The sequence below is a fragment of the Anoplolepis gracilipes genome, chromosome 1, assembly GCF_047496725.1.
Source record: "Anoplolepis gracilipes chromosome 1, ASM4749672v1, whole genome shotgun sequence".
Lineage (NCBI taxonomy): Eukaryota > Metazoa > Arthropoda > Insecta > Hymenoptera > Formicidae > Anoplolepis > Anoplolepis gracilipes.
Window position 1 is genome coordinate 10,606,306 of NC_132970.1, and position 20,987 is coordinate 10,627,292.

At 34.4% G+C, this 20,987-nt stretch overlaps 2 protein-coding genes across 2 annotated transcripts in view; one reads left to right on the forward strand and one right to left on the reverse strand.

The window, feature by feature from the left end:
* The window catches only part of Ance-3 (angiotensin-converting enzyme Ance-3), a 52,539-nt gene that overhangs the window by 29,632 nt on the left and 1,920 nt on the right, over positions 1–20,987 (forward strand). The window contains exons 11-12 of the mRNA XM_072911258.1: positions 10,412–10,552; positions 18,862–19,028. Coding sequence (XP_072767359.1) covers positions 10,412–10,552; positions 18,862–19,028 — 308 coding nt within the window. The remainder of the gene's footprint in view (positions 1–10,411; positions 10,553–18,861; positions 19,029–20,987) is intronic.
* LOC140666235 (uncharacterized) lies at positions 2,338–4,714 on the reverse strand. The gene is made up of 2 exons (XM_072893190.1): positions 4,626–4,714; positions 2,338–3,898 (listed from the first exon to the last, which is right to left on the reverse strand). The coding sequence occupies exons 1-2, from the start codon at positions 4,635–4,637 to the stop codon at positions 2,735–2,737; spliced, it is 1,176 nt and encodes a 391-aa protein (XP_072749291.1). The 5' UTR covers positions 4,638–4,714; the 3' UTR covers positions 2,338–2,734.

Below are 20,987 nucleotides of genomic sequence, written 5' to 3' on the forward strand. Positions count from 1 at the left end.
AAAACCAAATTTTTCAATCTCGAATAATTTAAAATCTATCGAAGCTCTGACATTTAAGCAACTATCAGCCTTCTCACGTTACGCTCTGGTGTTCGTGATCTTAAGATCTTTATAGTACAACATCTTTTAACAAAGGATGCAAAACATCGTGTTCGTTTCGCGTAATTGTCTTAAAAGGAATAGTTTCGCGAGTCAAGGCGAAGAGGTGCGGCGGGATAAATAAAGGAAGCGAAAGGACAGACCCGCTCCGGGTCTGTGGAAAACCGACGAAAGGGGAAGTGGACTCTTTACGGCAGCACGATCTTTCTCGGCGAGGCGAAGGGGAGACTCTTACTTTCAGCCTCGACGTCGCGTGCGCTAATGGCACGATTGCATAATCGTTCCCGTGGTCCGGATGAGCACGTAAGTCGCCGTTCGTGAGTCAAGTAGCAAAGCCGCTTCGGCCGAAGTGGGTCGTGCAGAAATTAGTCGCGGATGCACATCGACTTTACCTTTGCAAATATCAGGGGCCCCTACAAACAAAAAATACTAAGACAGAATCACGAAGACCGGAATGATAAAATTGATCAAAGATTAATTATCTCGCGCGCGAATTTTTTTTCATTTATCTGCATGCCCGATGCAGAGCAGTTTATCGTAAATCAATAATAATCTGAATGAGTCATCCATTGTTTCTTTTATATCCTCTGCTTAGAAATTTTTTCTTAAATTTCTATTTACATTAAAACCTTCTCCTTCTTTCTCTTTCTATATAAATTAAATCATTTATATTTTTCTTTCAAAAAATTTTCCAACAGAGAGATTCACAAGTACATAAGATACATAAATATATAAATAAAGATAATAAGTAAAGGCAAATATAAATTTGTTAGTTCTCTATTATTCAATCGTTGTGACGTTTATATTATACTTCGTAAGATTTTCGAAATTTTGAGAAAGTACAAACATTTAATCATGACATCGATATTAATTAAAATCACGGAAATTTATACATACGTGTAGGGATAATATCTTATTTTATCCGATATAAACCATTTACATATATACCATAAGTTTTCGTTGAACGCTAACTTTGTGGAAAATCTTATTTGCTTATTCTTAGCTTCGTTATATTAATTTAATTAATATAATTGATATGGATTAAGTTATATAACTTTCTTGCGAAGGGAAGAACATCACTATGGGAATTTAATCAAACTTTAACGTTTCCTGAAGAAATATAAGCATAGGATAATGAAGGTCAAAGTATATATATAATAAACTTAAATACATGTTTATTAAATATATCATACATTTAATGTATATATTTACTTCAGAATTTCATACACGGATCAATACTTGATTTTAGTTTCTTGTATATATGTGCATACATATATGTGTACGTATGTGTACATTTTATTTGTTAATAATTAATGATATATGAGAGGAAGAAGATTTAGCGGTTAATAATATAAAAAATTTTAAAAACCAAGTTTGGATAAAATAGTATTAATAAAACAGGAAATAAATGAATCGTCAATCACATATTCAAAAAAAAAGAATAAATCTTTAATAAAATATAATCATTAAAATGTTAGATAAATGTTCAATTTATTTCTAAATAATTTTCGAATATATCTATAAAATTAAGATAGATTTGTAAGAGAGTATAGTGATGTATACAATCAATTTGACAAAAGCGCGTTGACAGCGAAAACCGAATTGACGACTTATCATGCAATTTCGTATTGTCAATAGAATGCAGCGATAAATCAATAATAAATATAAGATTGTTATAAAAAATATAGTTTAAGATAATTTTTAAAAAGTTGATATTAGATTTTTTAAACATGTTTTTTAATGTCATTTTTCTGATCTATTTGCAAAAAAAAATTCAGTAATATAAACAATATATTTTAATAAACATATTGTTTATTTAAAAAAATATCATTTTATATATTATTAAATATTATTAATATATGTGTATTATAACAATAATATATTTTCAAAAATAATATATTTATATAAAATATATATTAAATCATGCTTATTTGCTGTTGCTTTTTGCTAATTTTATAATAATTTTTTTTAAATTTAAAATATCCTTTTTATTTTATTTTCTCTACATAATATTATTTTACATATGCTTTCTTGCAGCATTGGAATATGTTTTTATCGTATAACATTTTTCTATTTGAAAATTATAAATTTAACAATTGTTGAGCACATTTTGGACATGTTTATTATCGCCAATTTTTGTTTCTTTTAACATCTGTTTTCTAATTTTTTTTGTAAGAAGGAAAATATAGTAAGAATTAGGATAAATAGTTACAAAAGATATGTAGCCATACATATAACTCTACTTTACAATAATATTTATTTCATTTTCTGTAAAAAAATACATACTTTGCTAATATCGGTACAAAAGTAAGACAAGCGAGCTGCTCTCGAGCGAAGATCGCTAAAGACGAGTACATTCCTATTGGTCATTCGTTCTTCCTAACTGGCACACGTCGCCGTGCCGCGCTCTCGTTGCGATTATCATCGGAATCGGAATACGCGATCGTCTATCGGAGATCGTCTCCGATCCGATCCAGGTACAAAGTGGCGGATATCGCTACGCCGCACGGCAACGTTTTTTTTTCGAATCGGTCCTTCGTATTCTAAGACAAGATCCTCGCGGTTATCCGTCATCGCGCGCGCTGGAGAGTTTCTCGTACAAACGACGACGAAGAACCAACAGGGAATTGTGATGTTAGTGATGATGACCGTAGCCACCGTAGCCACCGTAGCCACCGTAGCCACCGTAGCCTAGATCGCCACCTTCGTATCCACCGGAGATGTAGCTCTCGTGTCCGTGATGTTCGTGATGCACCGGCACAGCTACCGGCACTTTAACCGGGTAAGGCACAGGCTTCTCTACCGCGTAAGGCACGGGCTTCTCGACGTGAACGGGATACGGCCTGTCAACTGGGACCTTGACTGCTACCGGCACTGGTTTCTCGACCGGGTAAGGCACTGGTCTCTCGACTGGATACGGTTGCGGTACTGGCACCTTAACCGGAACTGGCACGGGTTTCTCGATGTGTACGGGGTACGGCCTGTCAACTGGGACCTTCACGGGGTAGGGTACCGGCTTCTCAACTGCATAAGGTACGGGCTTCTCAATGTGTACGGGGTAGGGCTTGGGAACGGGTATGTGAATGGGACGATCGACTGGAACTTTGACTGGATAAGGTACGAGCTTCTCGACGGGGTAAGGTTGAGGTACGTGAACTGGAACTTTCACTGGTACTGGGACTGGTCTCTCGACGGGATACGGCTGTGGCACTGGTACTTTTACCGGGACAGGAATGTGTTTCTCTACGGGATAAGGCTGTGGTACGAAAACCTTGACTGGGACAGGACGATCGACCGGTACGTGAACCGGATAGGGAACCTTCTTCTCTACCGGATACGGCTGGGGGATGTGAACGGGCACCTTCACGAAGACCTTGACTGGATAAGGCACGTGCTTCTCAACTGGATACGGTGCCGGTACAGGCACTTTGACGGGAACCGGTACGGGTTTCTCTACCGGGTAGGGCACATGTTTCTCCACGGGATATGGCACGGCGACATTCTTCACTACGGTCACGGTCTTTACTGGATGGTGCTCGTGATGACCAATATATCCGCCATATCCGCTATATCCGCCATATCCGCCAATACCGTATCCACCGCCCACATCGAGGCCGACATGTCCACCAGATCCGATGTCGTATCCACCGTCATAGCTGTAACCGTAACCAAGTCCTAGCAAACCGCGTTTTTCTTGCTTCTTCTCGCCTCCGGACTTCGCTTCCACTGATTTCTCGACTTTCGCGGTCTCTTCCGACAATACTGTCGTAACCACGAGGGCGGCAACTGCCACGCAAATCTAGAAAATACACATTATTATCTCTCATTATGCTCGACATGAGTAATATCTCGATTATGGTTCATTACTATATATATATATAATATTTGAAATGTTCAGTCTCCACGAGAAAACGAGCTCTCGAAGGACGCGCATGTATTAAGAAGTTTATTAAAAATATTAAATATTAAATCCGCGAGTCTGAGCCTTTCTACTAATAATACATGCTACCGCTCATATCTTTGATATTACTCAATACATAAAGATCTATAACGAGATTAATTTTTTGTATGTTTAAAAATATTGTAGTTTAAGATTAAATACACATATACATCACCGCACGATGTAATAAAAATTCTTTAGAATTTTTGCAATAATTCAGAATTAAAATGTCGTGACCAAGAAAGCGTATTGGATATGAAGACGATCGTTTATTCTGCGAGAGTAAAACTATTCAAGTCGCGTAATTGTCCGACATTAGTATGCGGAATGTTCGTTTGGAAATACACTCCGCGTGCAACTCGTTCGCGGAATTCTTTAATAATTTTTTTTTTTTTTTTTTACAACCCGAATTTATGTGCGCGTTTAATCTCTCGAATGATCCACACCCCCGGTTATCTCGTTCACTTCTCGTAGATATTATCTATTTGAGCCTCCTCGATATATACACGTTCACCGACGATTCTCGCTTCCCGACAACGCGACACTAGGACGAAAAGTATTGCAAACGATTCGACGCAGGACGTACCAGGATTTTCATTTTTGCTCTCGCGATGTTCCGGGTGCGTCCAGGAGTGAACTGGATGCTGATTGCCGTCGGTTCCTGGCCTTATATACGCGGCACACTTTCGCCTTCGCCACCCGGGGCCCGTCGGGTCCGGGGCCCCAAGTCATGTACCCCCACGTTATACCTCTTTGTTCAACTACGACGATGACGATCCTACCGTCCAAGCGACCACCACTCCCCTTTGGGACAGACACCTTACTCCCCCTCTTCAATTTCCCTATACATACACATGCACGCACGCACGCGTAAGCGCGTTGCGAGGCACAAACTCTCCTTCTTCAACGAACGGGTCTCGTTCTCTTCCTTTTTCGTCAAATACTTGTGCTCGCGTTGCCTGATTTTTTTTCTCACATGTCTTCGCAGGTATCTCGACTGCGCTTTAGTTTTATATGATACTTTCTCTGAAGAATGACGGACATACCGATTGGCCGTCGTAACGTCCCTTACGTTAGTATCGGAAGCCGTCGACGAGACATTGATCGTATCCGCGTGCCTTTCCAGTTTGGACGAACTTAGATTGACAGTTCGTAAAAACTCGCCTCTTCGTACGTAACGTTTCACGAGAGTTTGGATCGAATAGATTCGCCTGCCGGCAAATCTGTCAGCCGATACGGATATCGTTAGTAATCGTGCGGGCAAAACGTGACACATCATTCACGGCGACTGTTGTCGACTGTCACCGTACTATTAACGCGTGTCAGTTCTGTACCTTGCGAAAGATTTATAAGTTAATATACAAGTTCAATAAAATTTTACAAAATTTTATTGAAAATTGTTGAAAGTTAAATTGTCAATTTTTGGTGCTCTGTCAAACGTGCTCTAACTTTCGTAATGCGTAAACTTTATTGTAACTCGTTACTCCATTTTGAAATACAGTTAAAGTGTACTTGAGTTGGATTTTAAACTTTTACTACGTACGTTATTCGAAATAGAAATACTTCGTCATTGGAACGGAAGCCGGAAAAATCTTATCTAAACGAGGAGGGGGGGGGGGGGGATTGACTTGCAATCGGTGAAATGCAATCGAGGATTTCGTGTCTTATGGAATTTGATATTTTAACATAGGCACATGGTTATACAGTTGTTTAATTATTACACAGAATTATATATGTATATTTTCATTAAACTTCATTAACAAAATTTTTTTCTAATACTAATTTCTAATCTATAATAAATTATATGCCGCTCATATGAACGCATGTACATGCTCCTAGGTAAGAACATTGACATGCACCAATCTAGTTTCTCCGTCAGTAAATTATACTAATTTCCCACCCTGTCTCTACAATTTTGTGTCCCCCTACAAGAATGCATAATTCACATTCCAGCATTACGTCGAACTTTTTTCACATGCTTCTAAATCTAAATTATAAATTTTCCACTTTCCATTTTACTTTCCGAATAGTAGAAACGTAGCTTCCTTTGCTTTATTATCCCAATCATGATTTTAAATATGTATATGTGAAAAATGATGAAAATCTTAATTTATTGTATGTTATTATTTATAATTCTCGCAACAAAAAATAATTAATTGTAGGGCTAATAAATGTCAAAAAAGATCACTTTAATATTGTAAAAAAAATAAAGATTTAAAGAAAAAATTATACATGCTAGATAAATGATTGCAAAATCTTGTTAGACAGATTCGAAAATTAAAATTCCTTTTATTTTCTAATGTTTTTCCCTGCTAAAAACGTGTTGTATGCCGATCGTAACTGACGCAATGTAACATGTTTCATGCTACGGGCACTTCAATACGTTATTTTTCGTGGCAATCGACTGCAACGGTCACGCGAATTGCGCGCGATCAACGTCATCATCCATCCTCTCCCTTTCGCTATTACTGTTCCGTTTTCGTCCTCACCTTGCCCAACGCCTCCTGCCGCGTAATGGAGACACATACATTACAGACAGCGCAAGACATGCCGCTAGAATTTATCTCCCGGCAATCTCGTGGGTGTAGCATTGCTCTCTTTCGAGGGACATGCGGTTCCACATCACAATCCCGCTCTAGAGACGGTGAAGTTCCGCTTTCCTTCTCCTCCTCCACTTTGCACGCGGTCAAGTATGTCGATGTTTACCGCTGCATTATACAAGGGACATGATCACCTTACGCGACCATGTGTGCCAAATGTGTGTGGTATTATATCACTTTACTTAGCAAATATATATATTTAAACAAAGAAATGTATTCGCAGAAATTTATAGCATGCAGTAACAATTTTTTTTATAAGCGAAAGTATATCATTAATATGTTTCGCAATACGGAATAGAGAGGAAAATAAAAAAGGAGATTATTATTATATACTTTAATCGAAAGATACAGTTTCAATTTATGTAATAATGACGAATCAGTTTCTGAGGGATAAATCGAATTATAATTAAAAATGTTCGTGTCCTGGAAAATATTTTTAATAATTTAGTACAAAAGTGCGGCCGATAATTGATAATTGAAAAAGTTTATAAATTGACATCAATAAAAAGAAAATTAATTATAATTTAAACAAATTGTACATTTAAAATGTAGAAAAATTAATAGAATCTATATATTTAATTGGTTAAAAGAATATATATAAAATATTATAAGATTTAATAATATGAAGTAATATAAATAATATAATACATATAGACGAGATAATAAAAATGATAACAATTTATATAAGAGTTTATATGAAAAGGCAGAATTTTCAACAGCATGTGGGAATCGTTGGATTCATTTTTTTTCATCCAGTTTCACTTGCTACACTCGAAAGTTATAATATAATTAAAATACTCTTAATATTCCGGAAAAGTTTGAAAATATAAGAAAGCAACGCTTGATTTGATCACTTTCTCGAATCATCTCGACAAATTCCTCTCATTATGTTTATTAAAACTATGTAAATCGTGGCTTTTACTTGCACTAAGAAATAAATAAGATTTTAATAGCAGTAAAAACTATTATTGTAGATTTGAAAATGGCGTCTGAAATGAAATACTGAAATGGATCGGAATAATAGAGCTTACAAATAAATATTTTTTATAATTTTGTAATGAAATTACGGATCTGAATTATTTCCTCATCACCAAGGTCTAATCAAGGTTAATCAAGGTCTGAAAAGGAATATCTCCATATAGATGGAAGAACTTGAACTTATTAAATATTATTACTATTAATGTAAGACATCTACTAGAACTCGCTGTCACTTTTTGTGCACATGTTCTTGCACTTATGGTATTTAAGGACAAGAAGATATGAAACACGAATATGCCTTAAGATAGTAAATATAAAAATGATATTGATGAAAATTAAATAAATAATTGCAAAGAAATATCAAATATGTAATACAAGTATGTACAATGTAAATATTTAAATAGCCTAAGGTAACTCCATCATTGCAGATCCTGATGAAAAAAGATGAAAGTTTAGGTAATGTCAACATATAAAAACATGTAATAAGTACGATTAAGTACGACTTACTTTAATTCAGATCTGTAATTTAATTACAAGATTATAGGAAAATATTCATTTGTAAGCCCTATTATTCCGATCCATTTCAGTATTTTATTGCAGATGACTTTTTCAGATCTACAATAATAGTCTCTCCACTATAAATAGTTATTTGTTCTTTAGTGCAAGTAAAAGCCACGATTTACACTGTTTTAATAAAAACATAATGAGAGAAATTTGCTGAGATGGCTCGAGAAAGTGATAAAATCAATCGTTGCTCTCTTGTGTTGAAATGTGTTTAAAAATTTTTCCGGATATTAAGAATATTTTAACTATGATTTTCGAGTACAGGAAGTAAAACTGAACGAAGAAAGATGAACCTAACAATTTCTGCATGCTCCCCAAACTACCTAAAATGTATCTTTTTTTAATTTTTCATCATTGTTTTCTGTTTAAACTTGTCATATTTATTCAATTGTTTTCGTACTTTACAATATTAGTGATTAGCTTAACATCTCAATTTTAATGAAATCTTTATTTATGAGGCTATTATCTCGCTCTAACTGAAAAAGTACACTAAAATGATCGAAGCGATATCAGGATACCTGTCATTCAGGGCGAAGGTCTCACCTCGAATCTATTCAACCGTATAACCTGATTCAATCATCTTGCAATACGATTACTTCCCTTTGAATACGAATATGATGACTTGATTTTCACTCTCCCGCGATGCTATTTGAATGCGTTCGCCCACCCGTTAAGTGTAGGTGAGCAAGGAAGATTAATCGATAATATTTGCCAGTAAAATACTCGCAATTGCAAAATCAGATAGTTATTTTACTGTGCCGAATTTTGCAATTGACAAAATTTATGCCGAATTTTATGTTCTAGTGCCTCATCAAATTATTCGTGCCTTGAATTCGGTTGTTTACAGAAATCTTTTCGCTCATAATGTTGCAATGTGCGAAAATCATTCATTAACGCGTAATAATAATTACTATAATCAGAAATATTATAATTTAATGTAGCTATTTATAGGTCGGTTATAAAACCGATTATAGAACTGCTACAACAATCCGGGACGGCTTACTTTTGAATTCCTTCCTGAAACGTGTTTAAGCTGGGAAATCGTGGATTTTATTAATTTTGTCGATGACTTCATGGTTAATACTGGCTACGCAAGACGTAATATATTCAGATGTCTTGCGTGTTTTACGACACTTTCGTATATATTTTCAAACGACAGGTTCGAGGGAACCATTACAATCGTGGAAAGTAGAAGTGTCGGAATACCGATCGTAATATCAAGCCGTGATCTCCGGGAGGATTACCTGGTATTACGTAAAGGTCGTTGCCGATGAAGAGTCTCTCTCTCAGTGAAACGACTACATACCCACCTATGTATTATTGAGCGTCCTTTCTTTCCAGCCACCTGTCGGCAATTTTATTCTATGCGGAGTAGACGGGGTCTATCTCCTGTCAGTTCCATAGAGATCGAGATTCTTCGTAACTTCACTGACCCTGTTAACATTAGCCTTGCAGATAGCTCTTTCAAAATTCACAAAAATTGGTATCCAAACGTGACTTGTTGCATTAGCTACTTTTAAAATTATTCTGTGTAGAAGCTAGAGTTATTACAAATTTAATAAAAAAAAACATAATTAAATCATTAGGTGCAATTCTGCTCTTTAGAAATAACATAATGTAAAAAATTGAGAGTTTATAGAATAATATTAATTCATAATTTTATATAAATTATACAATTGAAGCGTTTCTTACAAAAAGTGTCCTTGTTAATAATCCAGAAAATCTCTCTTTCAATCAAACTTTTTTTTATTGCTAAATTCAAAATAATCAAAATTTCACGTTTTAACCCTAAAACGCCAATATTTCTTATTTTTTTATGTCATTTATTTTGATAAATGTGATGTGCCTTTCATAATTAGATTTTTCGAATTTCTAAAAAATTAAAATTTTGATCTATTTTTGAGAAGAACGCTTTAATTATTATCAAATTTTTACGATTCTGTATGAATATTTGTTATATTTTCCTTCATTTTATTAATATATTATTCAAATCGTTAACTTCGGGTTCAAATTATGTATTTTAAAATTAATTAAATAATGTCAGTGTAACAGAAAATAAGCTTATCGGTTTAATATATAATTGCATTATCAATTTTGTATTTTATTTTTCGAAATTACCCTTATACAATAATATTCACACAAAGCTGGTTCAACGCTTATTATAAATATGTCAAGATACGCGTAAGAGGCATGTGGTATAAATTAATTAGCTTTCTCTCATATTTTACAGGAATTTCGTAGCCGGTGTCCTTCAATTCCAACTGTATCGCGCTCTCTGTCAGGCTGCGGGACAGAGATTCATTAACAACCCAAGAAGACTGCTGCACAGATGCGATTTTTACAGAAGCCCTGAGGCCGGTGGAATCTTGGGGTAAGTATTGAAAAATCTAAATCACCGTTCTCTCTTAAATCGGATAAACAGAAAGTTTCAACGTCATCTTTTACGCTACGTCTTGCGCAAAATCCGCCATACCCGTTGAAAAGCGGAAACGCAGGCGTAAAAGCGGCCTTTTGATAATCAGTTTTTAATCTACGTGTACTACGTATATACTTTCGCAATGGCACGTTTCGTACAAACGCCAAGATCGATCGCCAGCACGGGCTGCTTCGTTGAAAACCATTCGCGAGTAAAAAGAAAATGCATAAAGCAAATTTTTCATACAGGCAAATCGCGTCGCATTTTTACGATTGAAAAAGCGCCACTATTTTGCATCCATATTTCAACGTTCAACATGTAATACAAAGTAGGTGTGCAATGTGAAGCAAAAAAACACAAATACCGGCTGAACGATGCATTAAAGCCTCGTATAGTGCAGGTGAATATATAATTGGTAACTATGAAATACTTGATAACATTGAGGAATATTGATTTGACGTGTAATTAAAAAAAAAATATTGACACAATTTTTTTGTTTTCTTTTCTTTTTTACATGAATCACATATTTACAATATTCACAAAAGGTTGACCATTTGAATATTTATACATTTTAACAAAGATAAATATCTAACGCAAGTATTTACATTGGAAAACTATGGTGTAATTTAGGTTAAATAAAAAAAATTTAGATCATGGAGAATGACACACCAACGAGAGAAAGGAAACAGGATGGAGGAAACCATTCAATGATATTGCGTCTTTATCATTTATTGCTTTATATGTACAATTTTTTTCCTCAACATATTGAGAGAACGCTGATAAAAAAATTAAATTTAATAAGTAATTTTTTTCTAAAATATTTTGCTCTAAGATAACACGTATATATGTATTGTCGCAAAATAATATTTAGAATTATATTGAATATACATATAAATGTTTTATTTTAAATTTATTTATTTTGCTAATTTTGCATAGTTTAGTATTAGGAAGTTTATTATTTAATCTCGTTGTAATATTCTTGAGCTCTTAATTCCAAGGATAAAACTATTGCCAAAAATGTCTTTGAATGATAAAAAGAAGACCGTCAAAAAATTCCAAAATAGCGACGACTCGTTTATTGCCTACTTTGTTTTCAAGTTGTTAATTATGACGACGAATGACTACTGTCGTAAACAAGAATTTGTGGTTCGGTTTAACTTGACTATACAGCCACAGAGAGCCAGTCCAAAATGTCAGGAATCCGTAAAATCGCACCTAAGCAAGGTGGGGCTGCGAACTCGATCGATACTTTATTCCGGGTCTTGACATTTTGGCCCCGAATTTTTTCACGATTCAAGGTTAAAATTTATGTAGAAATTAATGCACGTGTGATGGTTACATCCGTATAGGAACTGGAATCTCTTGAAAAGAAAACGAAAAAAGATCGTCGCGACTTGTTATTTTGCCAATCGCCGCGATAAATTTAAAAATGAACGGAATATTAGTTTTAATAAAAATTCAATAATACAAAATTATGCAAAACGACCTTGTTTTAACAACTTGACATCATAATTTTTACTAGCGCGTGCTGAATTATTCAGAAAAGTTTAAATTTGCAAGTTAATTATATATATATTAATAAATAATAAATAATGTAAGTATTATCTGTATATATATTTATACATATTGTAAATATAAAATGTGTAAATTAAATCGTTGCATCTATTATAAGGATATTTGAAGCTAAATTACAGTTTATTTCAGGCTATGTCGCGTGTATAAATCCGCCAATTTAGTTTTATATCACCACCACACAGACGTGTAGTTGAATGCATCTAGTTTGTGCATTTATTCATTGTTACACAATTCCATAATATTCTCATCCATTATAAAGTTTCTACCGTAGCTATATTTGGAATATGGAGCATAAAATAATCTTTATGACGATTTCGACATTCATAATTATGTATCTTCGCAATATTTGTTCTCATATGGATATCTTGTGAATAATCACTCATCTCGATATAGACACTACTGACTGTAACTTGTGTAATAATACGGACAAATGTTGGTACCGACAAAAAATAACGATCCTAAATTAGTAAAGTCTTAATTTTGTTTTGAAACATACGTTAAACAATGATTTTTATCAACAATCTATCGATTTTTATAATATGTATTTTAATATTTTTTTTTTACAGAGACAAATCTTTTTTAAAAAAATTTTAATATACATGTATATGTAATATTAAAACATTAAAATTCAAATGTAGCGAAAATAATTCTTATTTTGATTATACAATTGTTTTTTTTTTTTTTAAATTATTGCACAATCGCTCTCTCTAAAAACTATAATGCCGTACAACCCTCTGTCAAAAACGCTCTCGTAAATGATTAATAAAATCGTTCAATTAAAATACACGTGATATAACGCACGGGATATAATAATACAACGCGCTGCTTTGCGAAGGGTAATGCTAAGCGAACACCTTTGTAGCATTAAAATAGCATCGTATTTACATAGTCTTAACGTGAAAACGGTCGGCGCCAGGATTGCGGTCTTGCGTCGTTGATTACGAGGCGCATTATGCACACGCGAGCATGATCGTGATCCTCCCGCGAATGTTGCAAGATGCGTACACCACAGTAATGACGCGTGTTGTTAGATCGTATCGGTCTACCGTGCAAGAGGCCGGATGGATTTTGACGGCGCCTTCACTTTAACGGTAAATTACAGCTTGCACGTACTCGAAAGTTAAATAATTTTTATCTTTATACATACATATATATATATATATATATATATACACACATACACATCCGCATACACGTGACACGTGCGCGGATAATTTCTGTGTATCGATAGAAAATTCAAGTAAACTCGGTTAAGAATCGTATCACCGATCGTTTCTCGATCGGATCGAACCTTGCCAGTCTTCTGGCGAACGTTATCTGGGTTAACGAGAGGGAAATCTCTTGATACGGTTCCGCAATTCCGCCGGTCGCCAATCCGGTATTTGTCTCCCAACGTTATTACGATGCGTCATGTCGTTCCAACTACTTCGTTCAACCGAGATAAATATCTCTATAATGATAATAATAATTGTTGGTACCCGGCTACGGAAAACGAGGTGCGGATCTTAACTTGCGGAACGGTTAACACACGTAATCAAGCTGATGCAAAACTGGGAAAAAGTGTAAAAATATGAAATGAACGTAATATTGATATTACACACACATCAGTATTTATATAATCTCTCTCTCTCTCTCTCTCTCTATATATATATATATATATATATATATATATATATATATATATATCAATTATATATTGATAATATATGCAGTAAAATTTTTTATAATATATAAGTATATAATATGAAATATATGTAATATGATACCATTTCAACATTTATTAAATGAAATGTTTCATACACTGACGTTGTATCAATCGGTGCATGATTAACTTAAAAACTATTAAAGATATATAAAAATATTATAATCTGAGCGACCTTCACATATGACTTATAAAATATTTTAAATAAATTAAGTTCTGGCAGGTTTATTGAGTTGATATAAAATAATATAATAAAACTAATGTTTACCATAAAATGAACAAAATGTGCAAAAAAATCTATTACTATTTTACCATGTGCATTTATTACTGTAAAAGGAAGCAGAATAAAACACTCAGGTTTAATTGAAACGCATATGTTTCATTTGCAATTACGAAATTGCATTTGAATAAGGAATTACATAAAATGACAAAAAGCATTAAATTGTAAACACTATTCAGATGATGATAATTTATGGTAGAAACGTTCGCATTTTCTTTTTTTTTTTTTTTTTTTTTTTTTTTTTTTGCGAAATACATACTTATGAACTCTGAGTTCGTGGATTTGCTCATGCGTATTTGCAGACGTAACTTGAACAAAGTTTTATGAACAATGAAAATCATATATATGCATAAATCTCTTGGCGGAAACTCGATAAGGATTGTTCCGCATATGAGATAGGGTTTGTAGATCAAAATTTCTTGGCAACTGACCAAGTTGCTAAGGCTTCCTGCAATATGCATAGTTTCCGCATGGAAGCCAAAATAATATCAGTAGAATAGAATTTCATTATATGTATATACATAAAAGGATCAATATAGTACTAAATTTCTTGTAAAAATTGGACAAGGATTTATACAGTTGTATGTAATCAAAATTATATCTAATTATCACAATCGTGAAACAAATAAATGAAAAATAGTATTTCCAACGATCACTCGTCAATGATAATTGTAGGATAAATTAATCTAAATTATATTTATTGTCGAAATCTATATCTTTCCAACATTTTTATCATTAAAATATATATATCCACTTATTATTCATATATGACACTCGTGGTGCATTATCGGTGTTCAAATGGAATTTCATTCGGATATCATTTACGTGTACGAGAACCGAGATTTCGCTGAGTGCACGTGCTGACTTCCTGTAATCGAAGGACGATCTCGAACTCTCGCTTTACGACGCGACAACGATGACGATTACGAAAGCAGTATACGTGGTAAAAACATGCGTGTGTCATGTAAAGGAATGCAAAAACGGTTACCATATCACGAGAGAGTTCGCAGTTAATACGGCGAAGAAACTTGTCGGTCGGGAGAGCGCGTGTGTTACGCATTACACTTCCGTTTTCGCTACGCAAGATTCGAGGGCGTCGCACGCGCGGTTGGAGAATTGCTCTACTCGCACATGACTGCCGACAGCTGCGTAATATAGATTCGTATTTCCGCAAGCATAAGCCAATTAAAGCGCACGATGCAATTGAACATTTGAAATCAACAAGGAGAGTTTTGTAAATATCATTTTGAGTAGAGCATGAAAAGTTTTCCACGTGATCCTTCTACTTGTCTAATATTTTTGTTTTGATATTAATTTTTGACGCACGTGACATGTACAATTGTTTCTTGTATGTCAAAAAATGTTACAGAAATCATACTATTCATCGATTTAATTTTTGCATAGATTTGAAATGTATTACACTTTTAATGATTACTTTGAGAGATATTAACTAGTTTCTGATTAGCAATTTTAAATTGCGGCACATTTTGTGATTCAAGTTTAAATTAAAATTATTCCATGTAAAATTAATTAAAAAATTTTATTAATTAACGCATTATATTAATATTAGATTCATTTATATTATTACATTTATCATATTTATTTACGTGTTGATTTTCTGAATTGCAAAAGAGACATCATGGTTGATTTATTCCATTCGCTAGCTATCAACGCTGTGATTTGTGATTTAAACGTAAATGTAAATTGGTACTTCGTCCTTGATTGTCACGGACGATCACGCGGAGGATCGCAAAAGAATCATTTGAAAGTTCTGCTTCGATCAAGAAATGGTGGACACATTTTGCAGTATACTATAAAACATTTATATGTCAATGCAACCGAGCATAACTACCTTGTAGAATATTCTAAATGTATAAGATTATCTCTACATCCATAATCACAAGAAAAAATGTGATTTAATTTTTAAAGCAGTATGTATTTTATTTATCTTACAGTGACAAATTAAAAATCTATGATTATTACAGATGATAATAATGTGATAAACAATTTTATGGTACTTAGGTGTTATGTATTATATATTATATCTCTAGATTCAATTATTTTGCCACAAGTTAACTCTTTCTTTTTTATTAAAAAAAAAAAAAAAAAAAAATACGTTTGTGATAAACGTATGATATTTGCCTATTAAGATCTAATCAAAATATTTGCTCGCCCACGGCATCTCTCGTTGTGAAATGCATCACTGCATCGTCGGCAGAAAGGTACAGATTTCGCCTACGTATAAACACTGGAAATTATGTAATCAATATAAATTAAAACTAAATATATAGAGAAAGAAAACCAGATAGAAAGAGAAAGAGATCGAGCCTCCATTGCACCAAAATATTTTTATTGATCGAATCGTTTCCCATGAAAGATAACATAAAGTATAGCGGATACATGAAGGTTTCTTATTTCGAGAACGAGGCCTCTCGAAGGAACCGGAAGCGACAGACGCGATTGATTTCTGCGAAATCTCGCACGGCGAAAAGACTCGTATCTCGTAACGTTGGCGCCGCGATTGCGGCAAACTGTCGGTCGCACAGTTTCTGATAACGTGAAATTACTGCAGCTAGATAGTCACTATGACGTAACCGATGCACGGCCCTGAAACGATATTACGAGTGTCATATATGAATAATAATATTGTTCCGATTGATCATTCTTGTTCGACCTAGTTTTGTGAATCGTATTGGATATTCAAGGTTTATTGAAAAATCTCAGTATAATAATCAAATAAAAAATTTCAAGTAAAAAAAGAATATTTAAATAATTTCTCTAAATAATTTCATATTCTATACCAGATGTTACTTATTTTGCTATATATGAGTAAAAAGATATGCAACAATTCAACGATTTCTATAAACATGTAATATAATATACATAAATATTTTTAAAAAATATAAAAACTATTCTAAAAATCTTATAAAAATACAAGTCTATTAAATCACAATCAACAATTGGGAAAAAAATTTGCGCAGCATAACATTTTATATACTCGCGAAATTTTTTTAAACGAGCATCAAAGTTAAGAATATTCTAAATTCACTGTTACTAAGCGTTGCGCTGTAATATCATCGCGATCCCATAATTATGCACAGAGGAAAAGTTGCGAGAGTTGGCCGTTAATCCAGCGATCGATTTGAGAGGCGCGGGATACTGCCACTGTTGCATAACTGCATAGGCCGCGTATCTAAACAGCCGTCTCGTCGACACGATGCACCAGTTCTCAGACCGTAGCATCGCCTTTAAAGCGTCGTTTAATCTTATTATTAGATCACACGGCGTTACGGGCTTGATGATGATCGTAGATAGTGTCGACGACTTGATCGAAATTCATTTACGTTCTAACGTTTATCTTCTTTTAAGATGAATTTATTATTGTTTCGCTTTTTTGATTAAATTTGCGTTTTATGATTAATATTGAAAGTGCAACGAAGCAATAATGTAACAGTTTTTTTGCGTTTCTTTACTACTCTAGAGAGAGAATTATATTTTTATTTTGTAGAAAAAATAAGAAATATATATAAACAAGAATGACAAATATTTGAATTTTTAATCTGCAAATGGGACATCATTTTTAAGTCGTGGCCTATATTTAAAATTAAAAAGTTAAGCGCATACATTTAAATATTCTTTATTTGTGTTTACCGTACTCTACATATTATACAGGAAGTGGGAATAAAAGAACAGGGGATATTAATTGCGAAAAGCTTATAACGTCTATATTTTTTGTGCTATTTCCAAAAATTAAGTGAAAATAAAAAATATTGTCGAGGATCAGGTATGCAAAATAAAACGAAATATAAATCGTACAAGATATTAATATAGCGAAGTCAATTAAGTAGCTTGTAATTGTCAAAGATATGATGTCGATGTTGATATAAATTCTTCTTTAGAATTTTAAAACAGCGGCTGAATATAATAAATTTCTCGGTAACATTTCGTTGTCATAACGCAAAATAAATCGCCTGGGTAGATTGAAATCACAGTGGAAACGGTTTACCGAAGAAATGGATTATAGTGTATCAGAGTAGGAGTCACCACATAGCAAACACAGATTATTAGAGATAAATATCCCGGTTATAGAAAATTGTGGAATTGACGGTGGAGTTATAAACCATTATAAGCCATTACACTTCTCATTATGCATCACGTGCTACGTTATTTTGCTATCACGATTCCGCAAATTCGCAATTCTTATTCTCTCTCTTTCTCTAGATATGTTCGCGAGAAGCACGTTCAACACACAAATGAAACACACAATGAAAGAATGTCGAGTCATAAATAGCTCGTAGCGCCACACTAACAATAATGCGCGCATTATTGAATATCCACCTACAAATAACTTGAGCTTAGCCTTTATATAATCGTTTTACTGGATATATGACGTGTAATTTTTTTTTTTCAATGCCGCAAAGTTTCCACTCCCTTTGTCTAATAAAAAATGTCCTAGATTTTATTAAAATATAATCCGCCAAAGATTAATAGTTTTAGCAACTTTTTAAAATTAAAGTTGTAGTCAAATAGTTACTTTACAAAATCTTTTAAAGTCATTTAATCATATAATAAAATTGTTGTCAAGATTATTAATAATTTAGAAATTTGATAACAAGGGGATTGATAAATATATTTTCTTATTAATAATATTTAATTACATTAAAAACTTGTAACTAACGAAGCAATATAAACGTATTGTTTACATAGGAGATTAATGGAGAAGGGTTCGTCGATTCCATGGCAGGAAACGCTCCGGGAAGCCACTGGTGAGTCCAGATTAGACGGATCCGCTCTTAGGGAATACTTCCGGCCATTGGAGGACTGGTTGAGGACCGAGAATTTGAGAACGGGAGAAGTTGTCGGCTGGTCATACGGTAAGAAACATTTATTACTTGTTTAAATTTATAATTCGACCGCCGCAATACTCGCCGTATTCTGATTTACAACGATATTCTACGCGCATTTTCAGTTATAATAGTAATTATCTATTATTTATAACCGGATCTGCGGGGGCAGAAATCGATCGACATGTCGTTGCAGAACCGTCGTAGTGCGAACCAATGCCTTTCGATGTAACTTGCTACAAATTATGCAATTTCCTACCGTAACAGATTGAAGGTTGCAGTTCCCACGAACTACTTATACCGGTAAGCACTACAAATGTTCATTGTATGACGACATTCGACTGTGAATTACGATCTGATGTACGGTGAAATTATTGAGATTAACGACTTGCACCTAGCAGAGCATACATCTTGCCAAATTTTTAACGCCGGTCACCGGCGAATGTTATATAAAAACGATTACATAGGAAAGAACTCAGATATGTACATGCACGAGGCACATCGCGCTGCGCTTATCCCATAAATTATGTCGATGCATTTCGAAAGCACATAGCGGAACATTTCGAGCGGAATAAGTTATGAATTCTCGTAAATAAAATAAAACGTATGTAATACGTGTTACGTGTTAACCGTTATAAATTAAAGAATGTCTCCAGGAAACGAAAAGAAAAACGGGCAAGAATTTCGGATAAAAGTAAAGCACGACGATCGTGAAAACGATGTTACATATATCACGAGGCAAGGAAAATTTAACTCTTCTAAAAAACAAAGAAAAAAAGAATAAATAAAATAAAAAATAAAAAATACGTAACGTATAACTACAGCGTTGATGATGCAAGGCGAATGCGAGCAATGCGAATTATTCGACGCAGAAAAGGCCTTTCTAGTTCGTCGTCGAGACGGTTTCTTTTCTTGATATATATATATAACTGTAGGAAATGTTCGCGCTATTTCCGCGATGGAACATAAAACCGCGGCGCGGTTCGACCCGATCGGGAACACCCGATTGTAAGGTTCTAGCCCCGTGGGACTAGAACAATATTGCGAAAGCAAAGCGCAAAACGAGGAGAGGCCGCCGGTGCAGAAGAGAGCTAGGAAAGAGTATAAACATAGCGGCGGGGGAAAAGAAAGGAGAGGAGTAAACGAGAGTCGTGAGACATTCACGTTCGACGACTGACTGGCACTCCGGTTTCCATCGAGAGGTACAAGTTGTGCCGATCGAGTAATAGTTCCCCGATGCATCCGTCCCGTTCTTCGTTCGCGCGAAGGGAAGCCGAGACTTGCACGTGCACATGCACGCCGATATTATAGACGTCCGTCTCTCTTTCTCTCTCTCTCTCTCTCTTTCCCCTCTCCCCTCCTCCCGTCGCACATGCACCGTTTCTTCTCGCGTGAGAGCGAATATCGCGTTCACGCGGTCAATCAGGAACTGGCACGCGTGATTGAGCCGGATCGAGAAATCATTCGACTTTATGGCGTACGTAATATTATGTAATGAGATCACTAGTCACATGGTTGGTCTACTTGCACAGGATTAATCCTCAACAGGAAATAACTATGTCTTTGGCGAAAGATATGAGGTGATTTTGTCTTGAAATCAAGATATATTATATGTGTTAGATGTGTTTAAAAGGCTTAAAATTATTAACTTCCTCTTTATGTTCACCGTAAAGAAAATGCAAATCACGAAATGAGAAGATGGATTAGTCATGGTAAATATATTCGTCATGTCCAGTCGCAGCAGGTGAAAAGACAACGTAATGTTAGAGAGTTGTTTGAGAATAACCAATTTGCATTGCAGAAGTTCGTTTTGCCCAATTGCAGCGGTTATGCAGGCAACGGTTAGTATCGTTAGCTTAACCTGAATTTGAAAATAACTTGGACATTTGCAGCTCTTCTTACATAATTTCTCCGTGTATGTCTTGTCAATATTTTTAACGGAAACAATCGACTAAATACTTACGGGAGACATGACGCATAAATTTGAAT